We start from the raw sequence: 19991 nt of genomic DNA on the forward strand, positions 1-19991 counted from the left end.
GGACTGACTTGGTGCCTCAACTTAAGTACCTAATTCAACTGAATCTTAATTATTTCTGATGTGTGTGCCTATATATATATATATATATATATATATATATTATATATATATATATATATATATAGAACGATGTTGCACATTCTCACACATGTATCACATTCTCATGCACACTGCACATTCACACACAAACATTGCACATTCTAGCATACATTACACATTCTCTTGCACACACAACACGTTCTCTTGCACATACAACACGTTCTCTTGTGCACACATCACATTTTCTTGCACACACAACACGTTCTCTTGCACACACAACACGTTCTCTTGTGCACACAACACGTTCTCTTGCACACACAACACATTCTCTTGCACACACGACACGTTCTCTTGCACACACAACACGTTCTCTTGCACACACAACACGTTCTCTTGCACACACAACACGTTCTCTTGCACACACAACACGTTCTCTTATGCACACAACACGTTCTCTTGTGCACACAGCACATTCTCTTGCACATGTAACATGTTCCCTTGTGCACACAACACGTTCCCTTGCACACACAACACGTTCTCTTATGCACACAACACATTCTCTTGCACATGTAACATATTCTCTTGTGCACACAGCACGTTCCCTTGTGCACACAACACGTTCCCTTGCACACACAACACATTCTCTTGCACATGTTATATGTTCTCTTGTGCACACAGCACGTTCCCTTGCGCACACAACATGTTCTCTTGTGCACACAACACATTCTCTTGCACATGTAACACGTTCCCTTGCGCACACATAGCACATTCTCTTGCACATATAACACCCCTCACATACATTACACATTCTTGCACTACACATTCCCACACACATTAACATATTCATACACACACACACACTACGATCATTATCCATTCATTCCTTCAAGTATTTCCATTCAGTCAACATAGACAAACAGTCTCTCCTCCTCCAAACAGGCCAACTTCAGTGTATTTTCTGTTTGTAATTCCAGCATGGGATTGTACCAATATTTGACCGAAGTGAGAGTCTTGAAGGGAAACGGATCGGAAGCAATATGAAAATTCAACACACTAGGTATGTAATGTTTCTAAACATTTTTTCTTATTTGATGTGGGTTTGCTAGGTCTACCTTATTCAGGTGAATTTAACATGGTTGTAAATGAATGTAACTTGAGTTGATCAGGACCTTCCTGTATATTCAGCATTGGTTATCTACCTTGTTTGATTACACTGTGTAACAAATTTTTTTTTTGCCTTTGGTCAGTAAGTGTTATTTCCTATCTGCCTCTATCTAGAGATCAAAGGAAATGACTACTATTCCCTTCAAACTTTGCTTTTGTGACCTGGACATCAATGTTTTGAAACTGACCTATTTTCCATTACATTTCAAAAAGATTCAGCACTGAGTTGCTGAAGCAGAAATATCATTATAGCAAATATTCTGCTCAATACCACAGATTTGCTTGCCACTTGCTTGACCTTAATCACTTAAGCAATGTCCCTTAGTGGCTGACAATATGTGCATGTTTGATCATGAGCTGGAGTAGTGGGCTGCTCATGAGAGGGATTCTTTGGGGTTTGAATAAATGTAACAAAAGCAAAGTTTGAAGGAAATATTAGCCATTTTTCACACTTTCTAGGGGTCAGCAAATAGGAAATAACTGTTGCTACCCAAGGGCAAAAATGGTGTTACACAAAGTTATCCAAAGGATTTCCTGAGAAATCATGCACAGTCTGGCAAGATTATATATGCTGTATATATATAGGTGTATACATACATTTATATAATTCATTCAATGTTATAAAGAATTTGTTTTATTCTGGCAACATTCAAAGATTCTTCTCTGCTATTGACACACAAACTTAACATCATCCAATGACACATGTTGTCTGTCACTGACACACACATGTATACACTTATCAGCAGTCAAGAACACATGCCTGCTACTGACACACACACACCTTACATCATTCAGTGATATGTCATCTGCTACCAACACATATCTAACATCATTCAATGACACATATTGTCTGTTGCTGGTACATACCCAACCATTTTTCAGTGACCCATGTTGTCTGCTACCGACACACACCCACCATCATTCAAGAACACATCTGTTACTGACGCTTAACATCATACAATGACACATGTTGTCTGTTAACTGACACACGCCTAACATCATACAATGACACATATCTGCTACTGAGACACACACCTTACATCATTCAATGACATGTTGTTTGTTACTGACACACATCTTACACCATTCAATAACCTATGCCTAATATCAACACACACCTAATATCATACAATAACACATGTTGTCTGTTACTAACACATACCTATCATCATTCAAATTAAGCATTTTGATGAGGATAAGGGTGTTCAATTTACTGTAGAAGGCCTTAGGCCAATAATATACATGATGTGGAATATATCTAATTTATTTATTTATTTATACGCCCTTTTTCAAGCCTAGCCAGGCTCATGGGCCCCGGTTTCCTGGTTTCTGTGGTGTATGTGTTCCCCACAGCTGGACGGGACACCAGTTCATTGCCGCGTTACTCATGAAACAGGAAGAGAGAGTGAGAGAAAGTTGTGGGCCCCTGCCGGAGCCTCGTGGAACTTTAGGTGTTTTCGCTCAATAAACACACACAACACCCTGTCTGGGAATCGAAACCGCGATCCTCCAAACGTGAGTCCGCTGCCCTAACCACTGGGCCATTGCGCCTCCACAGGAATATATGTAATAGTGTTGATTAAATTAACTCCTGTCTTTGATTAATTCTACCTAAATATAAGATGAGGTCATCTCTGGTGAGATTGAGATAGAATTGACACAGTTTCTGAAGGAATGGTACTGATGTTGAGCAAATCTTGTGTTATTGGGGCTAGTTTGGATTTCTTTATGAATAGTGCTGTGAATGTTGCTGTGTGTTTCAGGTAATTTCTTGTACTTTGGTTTGTGTGCGTGGGTGGCAGTGATGGGGGGATTACATTTGATGTCCCTTGGTGTTTCCGAGAAGAAGGGAGCTGGTTGAATTGCTATGTTCTGGATTTAAACTTCCAGGTGGTCAAAATAAGTTAGGAGTATTTCTGTAGTTCTGTAGCCATGTCTGAAGAATGGTAACCGGAGAGTGGGAAAGAAGACTTCTGTAGCTGTAACGGAGGGTTGGGCTTGCTAGAAATAACAACCATATCTTCCCCAACTCTTTTGTTAATTATTAGAAAAATTAACAAAATTATTTTGAGGATGATGATAGTATTGATGGTGATTAAGGCAGCGTGTTGGCAGAAGTGTTATAGCACCGGCCAAAATGCTTAACAGTATTTCGTCTGCCGCTATGTTCTGAGTTCAAATTCCGCCGAGGTCGACTTTGCCTTTCATCCTTTCGGGGCCGATAAATTAAGTACCAGTTGCGTACTGAGGTCAATATAATTGACTTAATCCGTTTGTCTGTCCTTTTTTGTCCCCTCTGTGTTTAGCCCCTTGAGGGTAGTAAAGAAATAGGTTATGCTCCCCCCCCCATACACTGACACTACAATAGTGATGATGATTATGATGGTATTGGTAGGAGCAATGAGTGATGGGATGTCCTCTCTTTCTCTCCATTGACAATTCCCACAATTCAGTAATCCAGCTTGGTGTAGTTTACTTTGACAACTTCCAGTTTACTGTCACTAACATGTTGACAACTTCCTCAGACCTCACCCTACACCCTTCCTCCTCTGTAATCGCCATGGTGATGATGGCGGTAGTGGTGGTGGTGATGATTCTGTTGCTCTTCCCCTTTATCTGATGTCCCCCTTTTCTACATCACACCCAAACATACACGAACACTAACGTACATCATATGCACACATGCAATCACACACACGCACGCAATCACAGCACACATATACTCACATACAAGCACGTAACTCACATACAAAAATATATATATTTCTTTACTACCCACAAGGGGCTAAACACAGAAGGGACAAACAAGGACAGACAAATGGATTAAATCAATTATATCGACCCCAGTGCATAACTGGTACTTATTTTATCAACCCTGAAAGGATGAAAGGCAAAGTCGACCTCGGCAGAATTTGAACTCAGAACGTAATGGCAGACAAAATGCCTATTTCTTTACTACCCACAAGGGGCTATACACAGACGGGACAAACAAGGACAGACAAACAGATTAAGTCGATTACATCGACCCCAGTGCGTAACTGGTACTTATTTAATCGACCTCGAAAGGATGAAAGGCAAAGTCGACCTCGGCGGCATTTGAACTCAGAACGTAACGGCAGACGAAATACAGCTACGCATTTCGCCCAGCTTGCTAACGTTTCTGCCAGCTCGCTGCCCTGACATACGAAAATATATCGGCTGTACATGTACACATCACAAAAAACACTCCACAAACACATTGCACACAGAGAAGCAAATCACACACAGATGCACGCACCCACACAAAAAGACATATCTCACACACACACACGCGCATACGTGCACACTCTTAAGGCCCACTGCTTAGTTCTTGTGTTAAGTGGATGAGAGAGAAATCTCCTCTTGGATAGGAAAAGTCTCTTTTAAAATGTATCCCTCCCTCCAATATTGATGGCCTTGGTTTCAAATGTCAGTAGCCTTGTCACTTTAGTGTACCGACTTTTCAAATTTATAGTCTTCGCTGAATATTTTTTGCCAACACATACCAGCACCGACTGGCTTAGATTGGCACAGACCAACACAGGCCAAGACAGGCTAGTACAGATTAACAAAGACCGACATTGACCGGCACGGACTGACATTGACCGGCACGGACTGACATTGACCGGCACGGACTGACATTGACTGGCACGGAGTGACATTGACCCACACGGACCGACATTGACCGGCACGGACTGACATTGACCGGCACGGACTGACATTGACCGGCACGGACTGACATTGACCGGCACGGACTGACATTGACCGGCACGGAGTGACATTGACCGGCACGGACCGACATTGACCGGCACGGACCGACATTGACCGGCACGAACCGACATTGACCGGCACAAACCGACATTGACCGGCATGGACCGCATTGACTGACATAGGCTGGCACAAACCAACATTGTCCAGCACAGATTGACAGAAACTGGTACAGACTGACACTAGCTAACATGGATTGACATAGACCAGCACAGACTGACATAAGCTGGCTCAGTCAAGCACATGCCAGCCCAGACTGACACAGACCAGCATATCCTGATACTGACTGACACAGACCAAGACTGGCACCAACCAATGCAGATCTTCACAGACTGCTACTGACCTGTTCAGACTGGCTGACACTGACATAGACTAGTACAGCCAATGCAGTGCATACCTTTGTATTTATTTATTTATGCATCCATAAATGTGTGTAAAAGTGCTGTATGGCCAAATGGTTTAGAAGTTTGTTTCACAATCAGAAGATCTCGGGTTTGTTCCTGTTCTGTGATATTCTGTTCTTGGGTAAAATCCCTCTTTGTTTTTTACTTGCTCCATTCCACTCAGCTAAAAATGAAGACCAACAACAACTTGTTCAAGGGAGAATGTTATATTCTCATGTGAGGGTGTTCACTCTTTGACAAATTGTGGGCTCCTTTGGTGGGTGGGTGGGTTGGTGGGGTGCTAGTATTATAATCGTATTTCGCTTAAATGCCATGGAGACTGGAATGAGCTCTGGACCAATCAGCCAGTAAGCATACGACACACCTATATATATATATATATATATATATATATGTGTATGTACAGGCACAAGAGTGGCTGTGTGGTAAGAAGCTTGCTTCCCAACCACATGGTTCCAGCTTCAGTCCCACTGTGTGGCATCTTGGGTGAGTGTCTTCTGCTATAGCCCTGGGCTGACCAATGACTTATCAGTCGATTTGGTAGACAGAAATTGAAAGAAGTCTATCGTGTATATATATATATATATATATATATATATAGTTAATCCAAACAAGAAAGCACAAAAAAACACAACAACGCGAGGATGTGGAACAAATATAGCATTATTGGACACTCAGGAAAGAAAGAGGGTTTAACGTTTTGAGCGGAGCTCTTCGTCGGAAACATAGGAGAAGGGAAGACAGGAAAAAAAATCGCCAATGGTACACACACAGATATATATAAATATATGTATGTATGTATGTATTTGTGTGCCTGTTTGTCCTCTCCAACCATCGCTTGGCAACCGATGTTGGTGTATTTATGTTCCCATAACATTGCAGTTTGGCAAAAGAGACCAATAAAATAAGTATTAGGCTTACAAAGAATAAGACCTGAGGTCAGTTTGTTCAACTAAAGGCAGTGCTCCAGCATGGCTGCATTCAAATGACAAACAAGTAAAAGAGTGTGTGTATATATGTGTGTGTGTGTGTGTATATATATATATATATATATACACACACACACACACATATACACGCACGCACACACACACATATTCGGTAATGCCTCAATAAACAAGTTAATTTGTTTCCAGAGACCAGTTGTAAAGTGAAAACTGGTAAAGCAGAGCGATAATTTCCCATAGTAGCAATGTTATGAATCACAATTCATTCCCAGAAAAATAATTTTACTTATAAAATTTATAATTCTCATAAATAAATGGCAATAAAACAGCAGTAGAACGTAAAGAATATTTAATGTAAAGTAAAAAGAATGTCGAGATCATTTATAATAAATTTTATAATTGTTTTCTGAATCACTTTCGCTAGTATTAGACTCACACACACTATCACTTGTAGATGCAATCACCGATTCACAAGCACTTGTAGACAGACTTGTAGGTTTCTTTTTAAAAAGACAAGTCTAGAGTTGTTTGCTTAGAAGAAGCTTTTTTTTTTTCTGCTCTCTATAAATTTCTCGGTAACATGCAGAAGCATTTATTATGATAGTTAGAAACTTTTGCCCTTGGTTCAAAATTTGGATCTTGTGCTTGAAAAATAAAACTCATAAACCTGGCGTCTTGTAAAGTAGGTCCTTGTAAACTGGGGTATTACTGTGTGTGCATATATATATATATATATATACACCGGAGTAAGCACATAAATGTGAAACAAGGTGGAAAAAAGAGTTTTCAAATTCCAGAGGTAGAGTAATATACTTTATTTAAAAGCAGCTGTTTGACGAACTGGAACGTGAAACTCTGAGTAACAGCTTTTGTTATATATCTGCTGCTTTTAAATAAAGTATGTATATATATATATATATATAATATATATATATATATACACACACACGCACACACACACTCTACTATTAACCCCACATAATATATAATATCACAGAACACAACCATACAAAGCTACGTTGGGCCAGTTATGTCGCAAGGCTCACGGACAGTCTTTGGACCCGTGCTTTTGTTGAGTGGTACTCGCACGAATGGAAGCAACCACTTGGAAGACTTCTCATCAGGTGGGAAGATGATCTAAGAAAGATGTTTGGAACACTGGAGGAGAATGGCAAGAACATGAGAAGAATAAACCAAATGCTGTGGCCAGCGGAGCCGACTCGGCACCAGACAACCTGGCCAATCCAAATGATTTGTATAATTTATCATTTAGGATTAGTTACACTTTGGCTGATATATATTCTGTAACCCTATTTGATGTATGTACAAATATATGTTGTACAATTAACCCTTGTTGAGATAAACGCTTGTGTGTGTATATAACGGAGGGTTAATCTTGTGAGAAATATTGTTGGTTCACAAACATTCTTCTGTTTATGAGACAATTACAAAATACCATAGTAATTAATTAATTACTTGTATATAATAACATATATTTAGCATTGCTCTACAATAATTGGTGTGGAGCTGGTGGTAGTTATATAGCCCTGAGAGAGCGATAGAGACTTAACTAGTTTTGATCTGGTTAGGTGTCAATCAGTCCATTGCTGTTATCATGGGAACGGTAATGTTTAGTATCTTTCCTCTGTTATACACCACCTCAGGTTTTCAAATTGTGGTTCAATTTTCACATTGACAAATAAATTTACTTTTATGTGGGGTATAAAAAATACAGAAAACTAAGGGGAGAATGCACATAGTTCATTTAACACGACCACTGTTTCTAGGAACTTGGAATTACATAATTGTTGTAATGTTCTTAATTAGCAGATGTAATATGCAAAAAGTCATGGATATGCAGCCAGCAGAGTGATGCATAGAGCCATAATATTGGTTTCCGTCTTTGGGAAGGGAAAGTGGCAGATAGCCTGAACATACATACATACATGCACACATACATACATCACCATCCAAGCGTGATCGCTGCCAGAGCAGCTGACTGGTTCCTGTGCAGGTGGCACGTAAAAAACACCACCTGAGCATGGCCGTTGCCAGTGCTGCCTAACTGGCCCTCATGCCGGTGGGATGTAAAAGCACCCACTACACTCTCGGAGTGGTTGGCATTAGGAAGGGCATCCAGCTGTAGAAACTTTGCCAGATCAGATTGGAGCCCAGTGCAGCCATCTGGTTCGCTAGTCCTCAGTCAAATCGCCCAACCAATGCTAGCATGGAAAGCGGACGTTAAATGATGATGAAGACAATGCTATATATATATATATATATATATATATATATATATATAGCACATAGCTCAGTGGTTAGAGCATCGTGCTCACAATCATGAGGTAGTGAGTTCGATTCTTGCACCAGACTATGTGTTGCGTTCTTGAGCAAGAAATTTTTTATTTCATGTTGCTCCAGTTCTACTCAGCTGTAGAAATGAGTTGCAACGTCACTGGTGCCAAGTTGTATCAGCTATTGCCTTTCCCTTGCATAACACAGGTGGTGTGGAGAAGAGAAGGCTGGTATGCATGGGTGACTTCTGGTCTTCCATAAACAACCTTACCCAGGCTTGTTCTTCAGAGGTGATTCATTACTGAAGACGGTCTTTACCCTTTGATATATATATATATTTCGTTTTTGGATTTGGTTTGCAAGATTCTTTATATGAGTTTGTGTGTTGAAGCATATTCTGTTGTGTCTGGGGAGAGTCATTTTCTTTTTGTGCCTTATAATGTAACACACACACCGGTAAAATTTCCACTTATTTCTTACTTTTATTTTCCTAAAATTTTTGTTGCATCACGGTTGCAAGATGCAATGAAAATTTTAGGAAAATAAAAATTAGAAATAAGTGGAAATTGACCTGTGAGTGTGTTCCATTATCGGGCACAAAAAGAAAATGACTCTCCCCAGACAAATAGTATATATATATGTGTGTGTGTGTGTATATATATGTGTGTGTGTGTGTATATATATGTGCGTGTGTGTGTATATATATATATATGTGTGTGTGTAATGTGACCGCGTGTGTACTGTTGGCGATATTTTTTTTTTCTTCTGTCTTCCCTTCTCTGGATCTTTCCTTCTCCTATGTTTCCGACGAAGAGATCCGCTCGAAACATTGAACCATCCTTCTTTCCTGAGCGTCCAATAATACTATATTTGTTCCACGTCCTTGCGTTGTGTTTTTTTGTACTTTCATGTTTGGATTAACTATATGTGTGTGTGTGTGTGTATGTATATGTATATATATATATATATATATGTGTGTGTGTGTGTATGCGCCTGTGTGTGTATATGTTTCTCTGCACCTGACAGCCAGTGTTGTATTGAATCACTGTTTACATGTGTGTAACAGTGGTACAGGCATAGGGGGCCGATAGAGTAAATACCAAGCATTAAGTAAGCCCTGGGGTTGACATGATCAACTGAAACCCCATCAAGGTGGTCCCTCAGCATGGCCATAATCCAGTGCCTGAAATAAGTAAAATATGTGTGTACATATATATATATATATATATATATATAATATATATATATATATATATATATATATATATATGGCAGTGCCCCAGCATGGCCACAGCTTGTGAGCTGAAACTAGATAAAAAAAAAATATATATATATATGTGTGTGTGTATCTATCTCTATATATATATATATGTGTGTGTGTATCTATCTCTCTATATATATATATGCGTGTGTGTGTGTGTATCTATATATATATAAAGCATACATACATGTATGTGTGTGTGTGTCTGCACCACGACTACTATTCACTCCTTCCTTCAGTGCTTTAATCAATGTCACATGTTTCACAAGTCTATTTTAAAAATGGCCTAATATTTTCCATGTGTGAAATGATGGAAAATGTCAACAGTTTGGGTTGAAGTAGTCAGTGGTAGTGTTGTTGTTAGTGGTGATGCTGGTTGTGGACGTGGTGTTAGTAAAGGTTAGATTGTGGGAGGTTGCGTAGTACCCCCTCATACTACAACCACCACTACTACTACTACTCCTACCACCACCACCACTACCCTAGTCTCTGTACCATTATGTGGTGATGGTTGCGTGTAACATTGTCATTACCATAGTTACTGTTACCACTGCTATAACTGTGACAACCACCACAGTCAAAATTATGTATCTATATATATATAACTGTGTGTATATGCATGTTTGTATATGTGTTTACCGCAAACTTTAATTTGTATGTTTGTGTGCTTGCATGTACATATGTTAGTGTGTGTATATATATATATAGGCGTTGGAGTGGCTGTGTAGTAAGTAGCTTGCTTACCAACTACATGGTTACTGGTTCAGTCCCACTGTGTGGCACCATGGGCATGTGTCTTCTGCTATAGCCTCAGGCCGACCAAAGCCTTGTGAGTGGATTTGGTAGATGGAAACTGAAAGAAACCCGTTGTGTATATATATATATATATATATATGTTTGTGTGTCTGTGTTTGTTCCCCCAACATTGCTTGACAACCAATGCTGGTGTGTTTACGTCACCATAACTTAGCGGTTTGGCAAAAGAGACTGATAGAATAAGTACCAGGCTTACAAAGAATAAGTCCTGGGGTCGAATTGCTCAACTAAAGGCAGTGCTCCAGGATGGCCACAGTCAAATGACTGAAACAAGTAAAAGAGTATATATATATATGTATGTATACTAACATATATCAGTGTATATATATATCCATTTATATGTTATTTTGTGTGTATGTGTTTGTGAATGTATGTTAGTGTATAGGTTTGTGTGTGTGTGAATCTAGTTTCTGATCAATGAACTATTTTACCTGAACGTCACACCTGTTGAAAGTATTTGATCTTTACAGGTGTGATGATGGGAGGTCGGAGGCCAGTGACCTATTAACTAGTGACTAACCATCATTACCCTTTAATATATCTTATTTAACACATGTACTGATCACTTGACTCTATAAACTGCACCACAGCTCTGCATAACATCCACTGAAATGGGTGGAACAGTTTGCCTGATATGTCCACTAAAGTGTATGGGATTGTCTGGTATGTCCCCTAATTATCTTAATCATCCAGGCGTTTGCACTGAATCCCGTGACCTTCTGTCATCATTCATTTTTATTGTTCATTATTTTCGGCTGGTCAGAGGGATTGCAGTTTATGTCATCACAAATCTGCTTGATGAAGGTGAGGGGCTTTCTCCGTCCGGGTTGCGGATCCGTGGAATAAGCTGCCGGACGAGATAGTGAAGATGCCGACGACCACTCGGTTCAAAGTCTCTCTTGACCAGAAATGGCCTGAACTCTTTGCATGAACACCTTCCCTGTACATAACTCCATGTCCCCACCTACATGGCCTTGCTTTTTGCTTTTTGAGCCAAAAAATTAACTTAACTTAACTTAACATAGGCCGTGGCTTGTCATCCTCTAGTAGCTCTTCCTTGTGTAGGCTCTCACAAAAGAACTTCACTAATTTCGTCTTTAGCTCTCCAGCGATGTCCTGTGAATCTGACTCTACACTCTTTGATAATGTCTGCTACTGGATGAATGTTCTTATACAATCACTCATTACTCTTTTACTTCTTTCAGTCATCTGACCGTGGCCATGCTGGAGCACCGCCTTTTAATCGAGCAACTCGACCCCTGGACTTATTCTTTTTGTAAGCCCAGTACTTATTCTATCGGTCTCTTTTGCCAAACTGCTAAGTAACGGGGACATAAACACACCAGCATCGGTTGTCAAGCAATGCTAGGGGGACAAACACAGACACACAAACACACACACACACATATATATATATATATATATACATATATATACGACGGGCTTCTTTCAGTTTCCGTCTACCAAATCCACTCACAAGGCTTTGGTCGGCCCGAGGCTATAGCAGAAGACACTTGCCCAAGGTGCCACGCATTGGGACTGAACCCAGAACCATGTGGCTGGTAAACAAGCTACTTACCACACAGCCACTCCTGCGCCTAGATCTCTCTCCGGGTGACATTCAAAACCACTCTTAGCATGCGAGTGTGGCCTCCATCCAATCTTCTTTACAATTTTGAGGTAAGAACAGAGGCAGCAGTTGCTTGGAAGAGACTCCTCTTCATGTTGTCTAGAAGCCTAGATTTTCAAGCAGAAACCCTTCTCCGTAGTCTTGAGCATTCAGTCAGAGCTATCAGCCTGCATGTTAACTCAGACAAAACAGTACATAAATCAAAATAGAGCAATCAAAAACAGTATCTGGCAACCCCCCAACTGTAATGGACTAGCTCGCTCCTACCAAATTTAAGGTCTTGTACCTATAGTAGAAATGATCGGCCAGTATAAATGGACCAATTCTGGGGTTTCACCTGTAATTGAAAAAGGTATTATAAAAGGAGAAAGGGACTCTCTATCCCCTTTTGACCAGGCTCCCGTGGTTTTTATGGGTTTTTCCACATGAGACCTTTTCTTTTTTTGAAGCGTCTCCTCTATTGGGAGTTTTTTGTTGTTAAAATTTTTGATTGTTGAACTGCTTTTTACTCTTTTTTTTTTTTTCACAAACGGACAAAACCTTTTGTAACCTTTCGTCCTGTTTTGTCCCTTTATGTTTTCCAATCATATTTGTCAGCCCTTGTGACCAATAAAAAGAATTAATTATTATCATCATCATCATCATCATTATTATTATTATGGCAGCAAGCTGGCAGAATTGTTAGCATGCTGGACAAAATGCTTAGCAGTATTTTGCCTGTTCTGAGTTCAAATTCAACTGAGGTCAACTTGATTTTTTCATCCTTTCAGGGGTCAATAAATTAAGCACCAGTGAAACACTAGGGTCAGTGGTAATCGACTATCTCCCTCCCCACAAATTCCAGGCCTTGTGCCAAAATTTGAAATCATCACCATCATCATCATCATCATCATATTATTTTTATTATTATTATTATTAGACTAACCCCTCCCCTCAAATTTGTTGGCCTTGTGCCTGAATTAGAAAGACTATCATTATTTATATAGCTCAACTAGTGAAAAAAAAGCCTAATAGGTTTTATTCTTTGTTTACTATTTCCTCATTGGTTCCCAAGCACTATTCTCTGACAAGGAAATATAATGTAGAGCCTGTGTTCTCTCCTGCATTTTCGTCTGCTTTTCCTTTCTCTTTTTTTCTATTAAAAAAATTTTTTTTTTTTTTGGTTGCCTCTCACTAAATTGGTCAAATGTTTGCACTATTCAGTTCCATCTATTTACATCAAGAATTCAAATCTTGCCAAAATTGACTTTGTCTGTCATTTAGCCAGAGTTGAACAATTAAACTTGCTGCACTCACTTTAATTGGTTGTTACCCTCTTCTTCTTCTTTGACTATATCATTACTATTATTATTATTATTATTATTCCACGGGTCTTGCTGGTTATTATTATGGAGACTGGCAAGTCTGGTGAGGCTGAATGGATCTACTCTGACTGTGTTTTTCTGAATAGGAGGAAAGAACCTGAAAGACTGAGAAAGGCTGAGGACGCTCGACCTTTATTCTCTTGAAAAACGCCGCCGCCGTGGTGATCTCATTCTCGCCCACAACATCATAAGCGGAAAGTGTAACCTCTCGAAAGAGCTGTTCTTCACTCCTGCTCCAGAGCGTCGGCTGCGGGGTCATTCCGAAAAGCTCTACCTGCGACGATTTCATCTCAATCGAAGGAGAGGAGCTTTCTCCGTCCGGGTTGCGGATCCGTGGAACAAGCTGCCAGACGAGATGGTGAAGATGCCGACGACCGCTTTGTTCAAAGCCTCCCTTGACCTCAAGTGGCCTGAACTCTTTACATGAACACCACCCTGTACTTAGCTCCATGTCCCCCTACATGGCCTTGCTATTTGCTTTTGAGCCAAATTAACTAACTAACTAACTAACTAACTGTCCTTCCCATGCTGTTTGTCTGGAGTTTACACCGAATTACCCCAAGTGGGCTACTCTGCTACTGAGAATTTTGTTTATTAATTAATAATTATTATATATTTTTCTAATTTCTATTTATTTATCACTTTGTTATATCCTTTATCATTGTACAGTGTTTCCCCTTGGTCTATGTTTTGTGTGTCGTGTCTTGTCCTTTGACATTGTCCTCCATGTCTTGAGCCCTTGTGGCCAATAAAAGAATCTTTATTATCGTTGTTGTTAAGGCGGTGAGCTGGCACAAACGTTAGCACGCTGGGCGAAATGCGTAGCCGTATTTCGTCTGCCGCTACGTTCTGAGTTCAAATTCCACCGAGGTCGACTTTGCCTTTCATCCTTTCGGGGTCGATAAATTAAGTACCAGTTACGCACTAGGGTCGATGTAATCGATTTAATCCCTTTGTATGTCCTTGTTTGTCCCCTCTATGTTTAGCCCCTTGTGGGCAATAAAGAAATAAGAATCGTTAGCACGCTGGACAAAATGCTTAGCAGTATTTTCCCGATGCTATCTTCTGAGTTCAAATTCCACCATGGTCGACTTTGCTTTTCATCCTTTTGGGGTCAGAAAATTAAGTACCAGTGCAACACTGGGATCAATGTAATCAACTATACTCCTCCCCCAAATTTCTGGCCTTGTGCCTACAGTAGAAAGGATTTTTATTACTATTGTTGTTCTTATTATTATTATTATTATAAGGTGAGCTGGCAGAATTGTTAGCATGCCAGACAAAATGCTTAGTGGTATTTTGCCCATCGCTGCATTTCGGGGTCGATAAATTAAGTACCAGTTGAGTACTGGGGTCGCTCTAATCGACTTAACCCCTCCCCCAAATTTTCAGGCCTTGTACTTTTAATAGAAAGGATTATTATTATTATTATTATTATTATTAAAGGTGGTGAGCTGGCAAAATTGTTAGCATGCAGGGCAAAATGCTTAGTGGCATTTCATCTGTCTCTATGTTCTGAGTTCGAATTCCACCAAAGTCAGCTTTGCCTTTCATCCTTTCAGGGTTGATGAATTAAGTGCCAGTTGAGTACTGGGGTTGATGTAATCGACTTAACCCCTTTCCCTAAATTTGAGGCCTTGTGCCTGCAGTGGAAAGGATTATTATTATTATTATTGCCATCAAGCGTGGTAATAGAAAATTTTTAACCAGGTTTCTAATCCTCACTAAGTCCGGTTAACCCTTTGCTGATAATTAATGTGGTTTATAGAAATCACTTGTACTAGTTTTCCTTTCTGATCAACAAGTGGTGTCTTTGATGAGACATGAACATTACCACATCTCTCAGTGTAGCACCCAGCATTCTGCAAACAGAAAAATAAAATAAATCAATGCAGTCAGTTGCTTAAATACATCATCTGCATTACAAAGCAATAGTTAAGTCAGTGTTAGCAAGTTTAATGAGAATTAAATACCAAATTAGATATAATTACATGGGGAAAGAAAAACATTAACTTAATATTATCTTAATCTGATTTTAGCAAGTATGGGAAATTACTCTGGCAGTGTTTTGGTCTTATGACACTCCTTCAGCAAAATAAACTTCACTAGATTTGCTAAGGATGAATCAGTAAATAGATGTTGCCATCATCATCATCATCAAACTTTAGAAGATGACGTGTGAGGAATGCTTGGTGGAGAAGACTGGGTGTGGAGGCATAAATAAAATGTTCTTAGGACCTTATTTACTCTGTAACCAACAAGCTTAGCTGTGTTCCTCACATAGCTATTGTTTTTCAAGAATCCATTTAATTAACTAAATTCGTTGCTTTAAATATGCTAATATTCAACATCTTGATTCTCTACAATAATTGTATGCACTGCGACACCCTGCCATCAATTCTTCAATAAGGACAAGGACATGTTTCACTACAGAGGTTTAATAAAACTGAAATATGTCCCCAGTTGTCTCCCCTGTCTGCTGAAATAATTAAAGTAACACTTGTCATTTAGCTAATGTCTTTTTCACTGCATAATTAATTCTAATAACTTTTACCATTTACTCACTACAATATGTTAACACTAATGAAATACTAGTCCAGATTAGCAGAGTTATTGGAGAATTAATTGGATAAAATGATTTTTCAATGTTATCTTTTATCTTTTACTTGTTCTGGTCATTCAAGTGTGGCCATGCTAGGGCACCACTGTGAAGAATTTTAGTCAAATGAACCAAGCCCAGTACTTTGGTGTGGGTGCTGGTGCCACGTACAAAGCACCAGTGATGACACCATGGAAAAGCACCCAGTACAGTCTGTAAAGGAAGGGCATCCAGCTGTAGAGACCAAGTCAAAACAGGCTATGGAACCTGGTGTGGACCCTGGCCTTGCCAGTTCCCGTCAAACCGTCCAACCCATGCCAGCATGGAAAATGGACATTAATCAATGATGATGATGATGATTCTCCTTATTCTTTTCTCTTGTATATTCGATATGCTTTATACTATGACAAACTGAGGAGCTTTTTATTTTTTAATGACTACCACCAGATTACTTGAATCCATATATTGTGACTTCTGTATATGTGTGTATGTGTGTTAGACAGCCTGTCTTCAATTTCTATTTATCAAATCCGCTCTCAAGGCTTTGATCAGCTCAAGGCTATATAGTAGAAGCAGGCCGCCGGAACCATGTGGTTGGAAAGCGAGCTTCTCACCACACAGCCATGCCTGCTGCACCTATAAATATCATGTAAATGTTTAAGGAAATCCCCATGTGTCGTTTGTTGATTTGATAGCGCAAAGAAGGAAGAATGGATAGCCACAACTAAAACAACAGATATTGATTTCGCTCGCGACTGAAAGCAAAAAAATACACACATCACGCAATCAAAACTCATTAACAATTTATAGACCATGTCTGACTGACTGACTTGCTGTCTGTCAGTCTGTCTGTCTGTCTGTGTATCTCTGTCTCTCTATCTCTCTCTCTCTCTCTTCTCCCTTTTCCTTTTTTCTTATGTAACCTAAGAAATATATCAACTACCGCTGACACTGTCATCATCATCATCATCATCATCATCATCGTCACTACCACAACCACCACCGTGATCATCACCGTCACCACCAACACTTTCATCACCATCACTCCTCCGCCAGCACCATCACTCCACTTTCACTCTCTGCCATCACCATCATCACCCCCCCGCCCCACTGTCACCATCACTCCCAACTGTCACCATCACTCCCCACTGTCACCATCACTCCCCACTGTCACCATCACTCCCCACTGTCGCCATCACTCCCTACTGTTACCGTCACTCCCCACTGTTACCGTCACTCTCCACTGTCGCCGTCACTCTCCACTGTCGCCGTCACTCTCCACTGTCGCCGTCACTCTCCACTGTCGCCGTCACTCCCCACTGTCGCCGTCACTCCCCACTGTCGCCATCACTCCCCACTGTCGCCATCACTCCCCACTGTCGCCATCACTCCCCACTGTCGCCATCACTCCCCACTGTCGCCATCACTCCCCACTGTCGCCATCACTCCCCACTGTCACCATCATTCTCCACTGTCACCATCACTCTCCACTGTCGTCATCACTCTCCACTGTCGTCATCACTCTCCACTGTCGCCATCACTCTCCACTGTCGCCATCACTCCCCACTGTCGCCGTCACTCTCCACTGTCACCATCACTCCCAACTGTCACATCACTCCCCACTGTCACCATCACATCACTCCCCACTGTCACCATCACTCCTCACTGTCACCATCACTCCTCACTGTCACCATCACTCCCAACTGTCACCATCACTCTCGCTGTCAACACAATCACCATCATCATCATCATCGTCATCATTGGCTTTAAGTCAGCAAGGATGCTTCTATGTAATTTCTCAACTTATGAGAAATAGCAGCTAAACCTGCCTCAAATTATTTCCAGCTGTCTTACAGGATGAGGACGAACACATTGGACAGTCATGGCTGGAATGCCTTTGATCTCGGGGTTTGCTGGAGCAGGGTTGACCTGCAGCTAAACAACAGCAGCAATCATTTTTGCCTTCATTGTTCGCAGTGTTTCAATTATGGTGGAATAATTGGCATTAGACTCGGGTTTGGTGATGGGGTGGCGGTGACGGTGGGAAAAATGATGGATATGACGATGATTGTGGTGGTGGTTAGGGTGGTAGTGATGAGGATGCTGATGGTGGTGATGGAGGTAGTGATATATGCAGCTATAAATAGCCAGACTCGGCAGTGACATGAAGATAATAAAACTACAGAAATATTGTTTAACATTTGATGTTGTTTATAAAAGAGGGGTGTGAGGGGTGGGGGGATGATAGGTGGAGTTGGAATTCACTGGAGATAACCACTTTAACACACACACACACACACGCATGCACACGTATCCTAGTCACTCTCACCCCATCTCACAAAACAGAAATCCTGGATGGACACACACAAACACACTCAGACTCTCTCACACACACTCACTCTCTCACATGCACAAACACACTCAGACACACACAAGCACACACACACACAATCACTAACACTCACACAATACATACAACACAAAACAGACACAATACAATATAACACAATAACACACACACACACTCACAAACACACACGCTCACAAATACACACACACACACTCACAAATACACACACAACTCAGACTCTCCTACATGCACAAACACACTCAGACACACACAAGCACACTTACACACACACACAAACACACAGCCACTAACACACACATGCACTAACACAATCACTAACACTCACACAATACATACAACACAAAACACATACAATACAATATAACACAATAACACCCACCCACACACACACACACACACACACACACACAGTCTATCAGATATTTTGTCTGACAAACACACACACACACACACACACTAGTAAACAATGATACAATCACCCCCCACAATGGCTGCTGCTGCTGCTGTTACTTTGATATTAAAATATTTCCCCCTAAAAATACTTTTCTATATACATTCTGCCTGCCTGCCTGCCTGCCTGTGCATCTGTTTGCCTTTAATTCTATTTCCTCTTCCTCCTGCTCCTTTATACATACATACACACACACACATTATACACCCACCCCAAACACACATTTGTATATGTGTGTATACATGTAATATATAAATGCATATACACACATATATACACACACAGTATATGGCTTACATATGTGCCTCTGGGTTTAAACGGAAAAGGAAGACATACATAAATGTTGTGTTTATCCTAGAGGCCTTATTTAAAAATTCCCCATCCACCATAACATGTCTGACCATATATGGAAGTAAAGTCCCCCACCCACCATCTAAACATCACCCCCCCCCACCGCAATCACTGCCAGTCTAGTACCAACTTTCTACAAGTTTTCTTTCTAAGTATATTTCCTTACCCCCTACTATCACTATTTCACCACATAACTATCCATATATGGAAATGACTGTTAAAGGGTCAGTGAGAGGGGGGGAGGTGTCTATCCCCCAATCGGTCCCTACTTACTCCCTCAAGTAACTGGTTACCTTAGTATTACATCTTCCTGGCAGAATTGTTAGCGTGCTGGACAAAAGTGCTAAGTGGCATTTCGTCCATCTTTGTTCTGAGTTCAAATTCTGCTGAGGTCAACTTTGCCTTTCGTTCTTCCAGGGTTGATAAAATACAAAGCAGTTGAACATTGGGGTCAATGTAATCAACTTCCCCCCCCTCCAAAATTGCTGACCTTGTGCCAAAATTTGATACCAA

At 40.5% G+C, this 19991-nt stretch overlaps 1 protein-coding gene across 11 annotated transcripts in view; it reads left to right on the forward strand.

Annotated features, from left to right (window-relative positions):
- The window catches only part of LOC115221295, a 355773-nt gene that overhangs the window by 211792 nt on the left and 123990 nt on the right, over positions 1-19991 (forward strand). For all 11 annotated transcript variants that reach the window (XM_029791450.2, XM_036510991.1, XM_036510990.1 and 8 more), the window contains one exon: positions 1014-1096. In XM_029791450.2, the coding sequence (XP_029647310.1) occupies positions 1077-1096 (20 nt within the window). In that variant the 5' untranslated portion in view covers positions 1014-1076. The remainder of the gene's footprint in view (positions 1-1013; positions 1097-19991) is intronic.

This window comes from Octopus sinensis, linkage group LG18 (genome assembly GCF_006345805.1).
Source record: "Octopus sinensis linkage group LG18, ASM634580v1, whole genome shotgun sequence".
In the NCBI taxonomy this organism is placed as follows: Eukaryota; Metazoa; Mollusca; class Cephalopoda; order Octopoda; family Octopodidae; genus Octopus; species Octopus sinensis.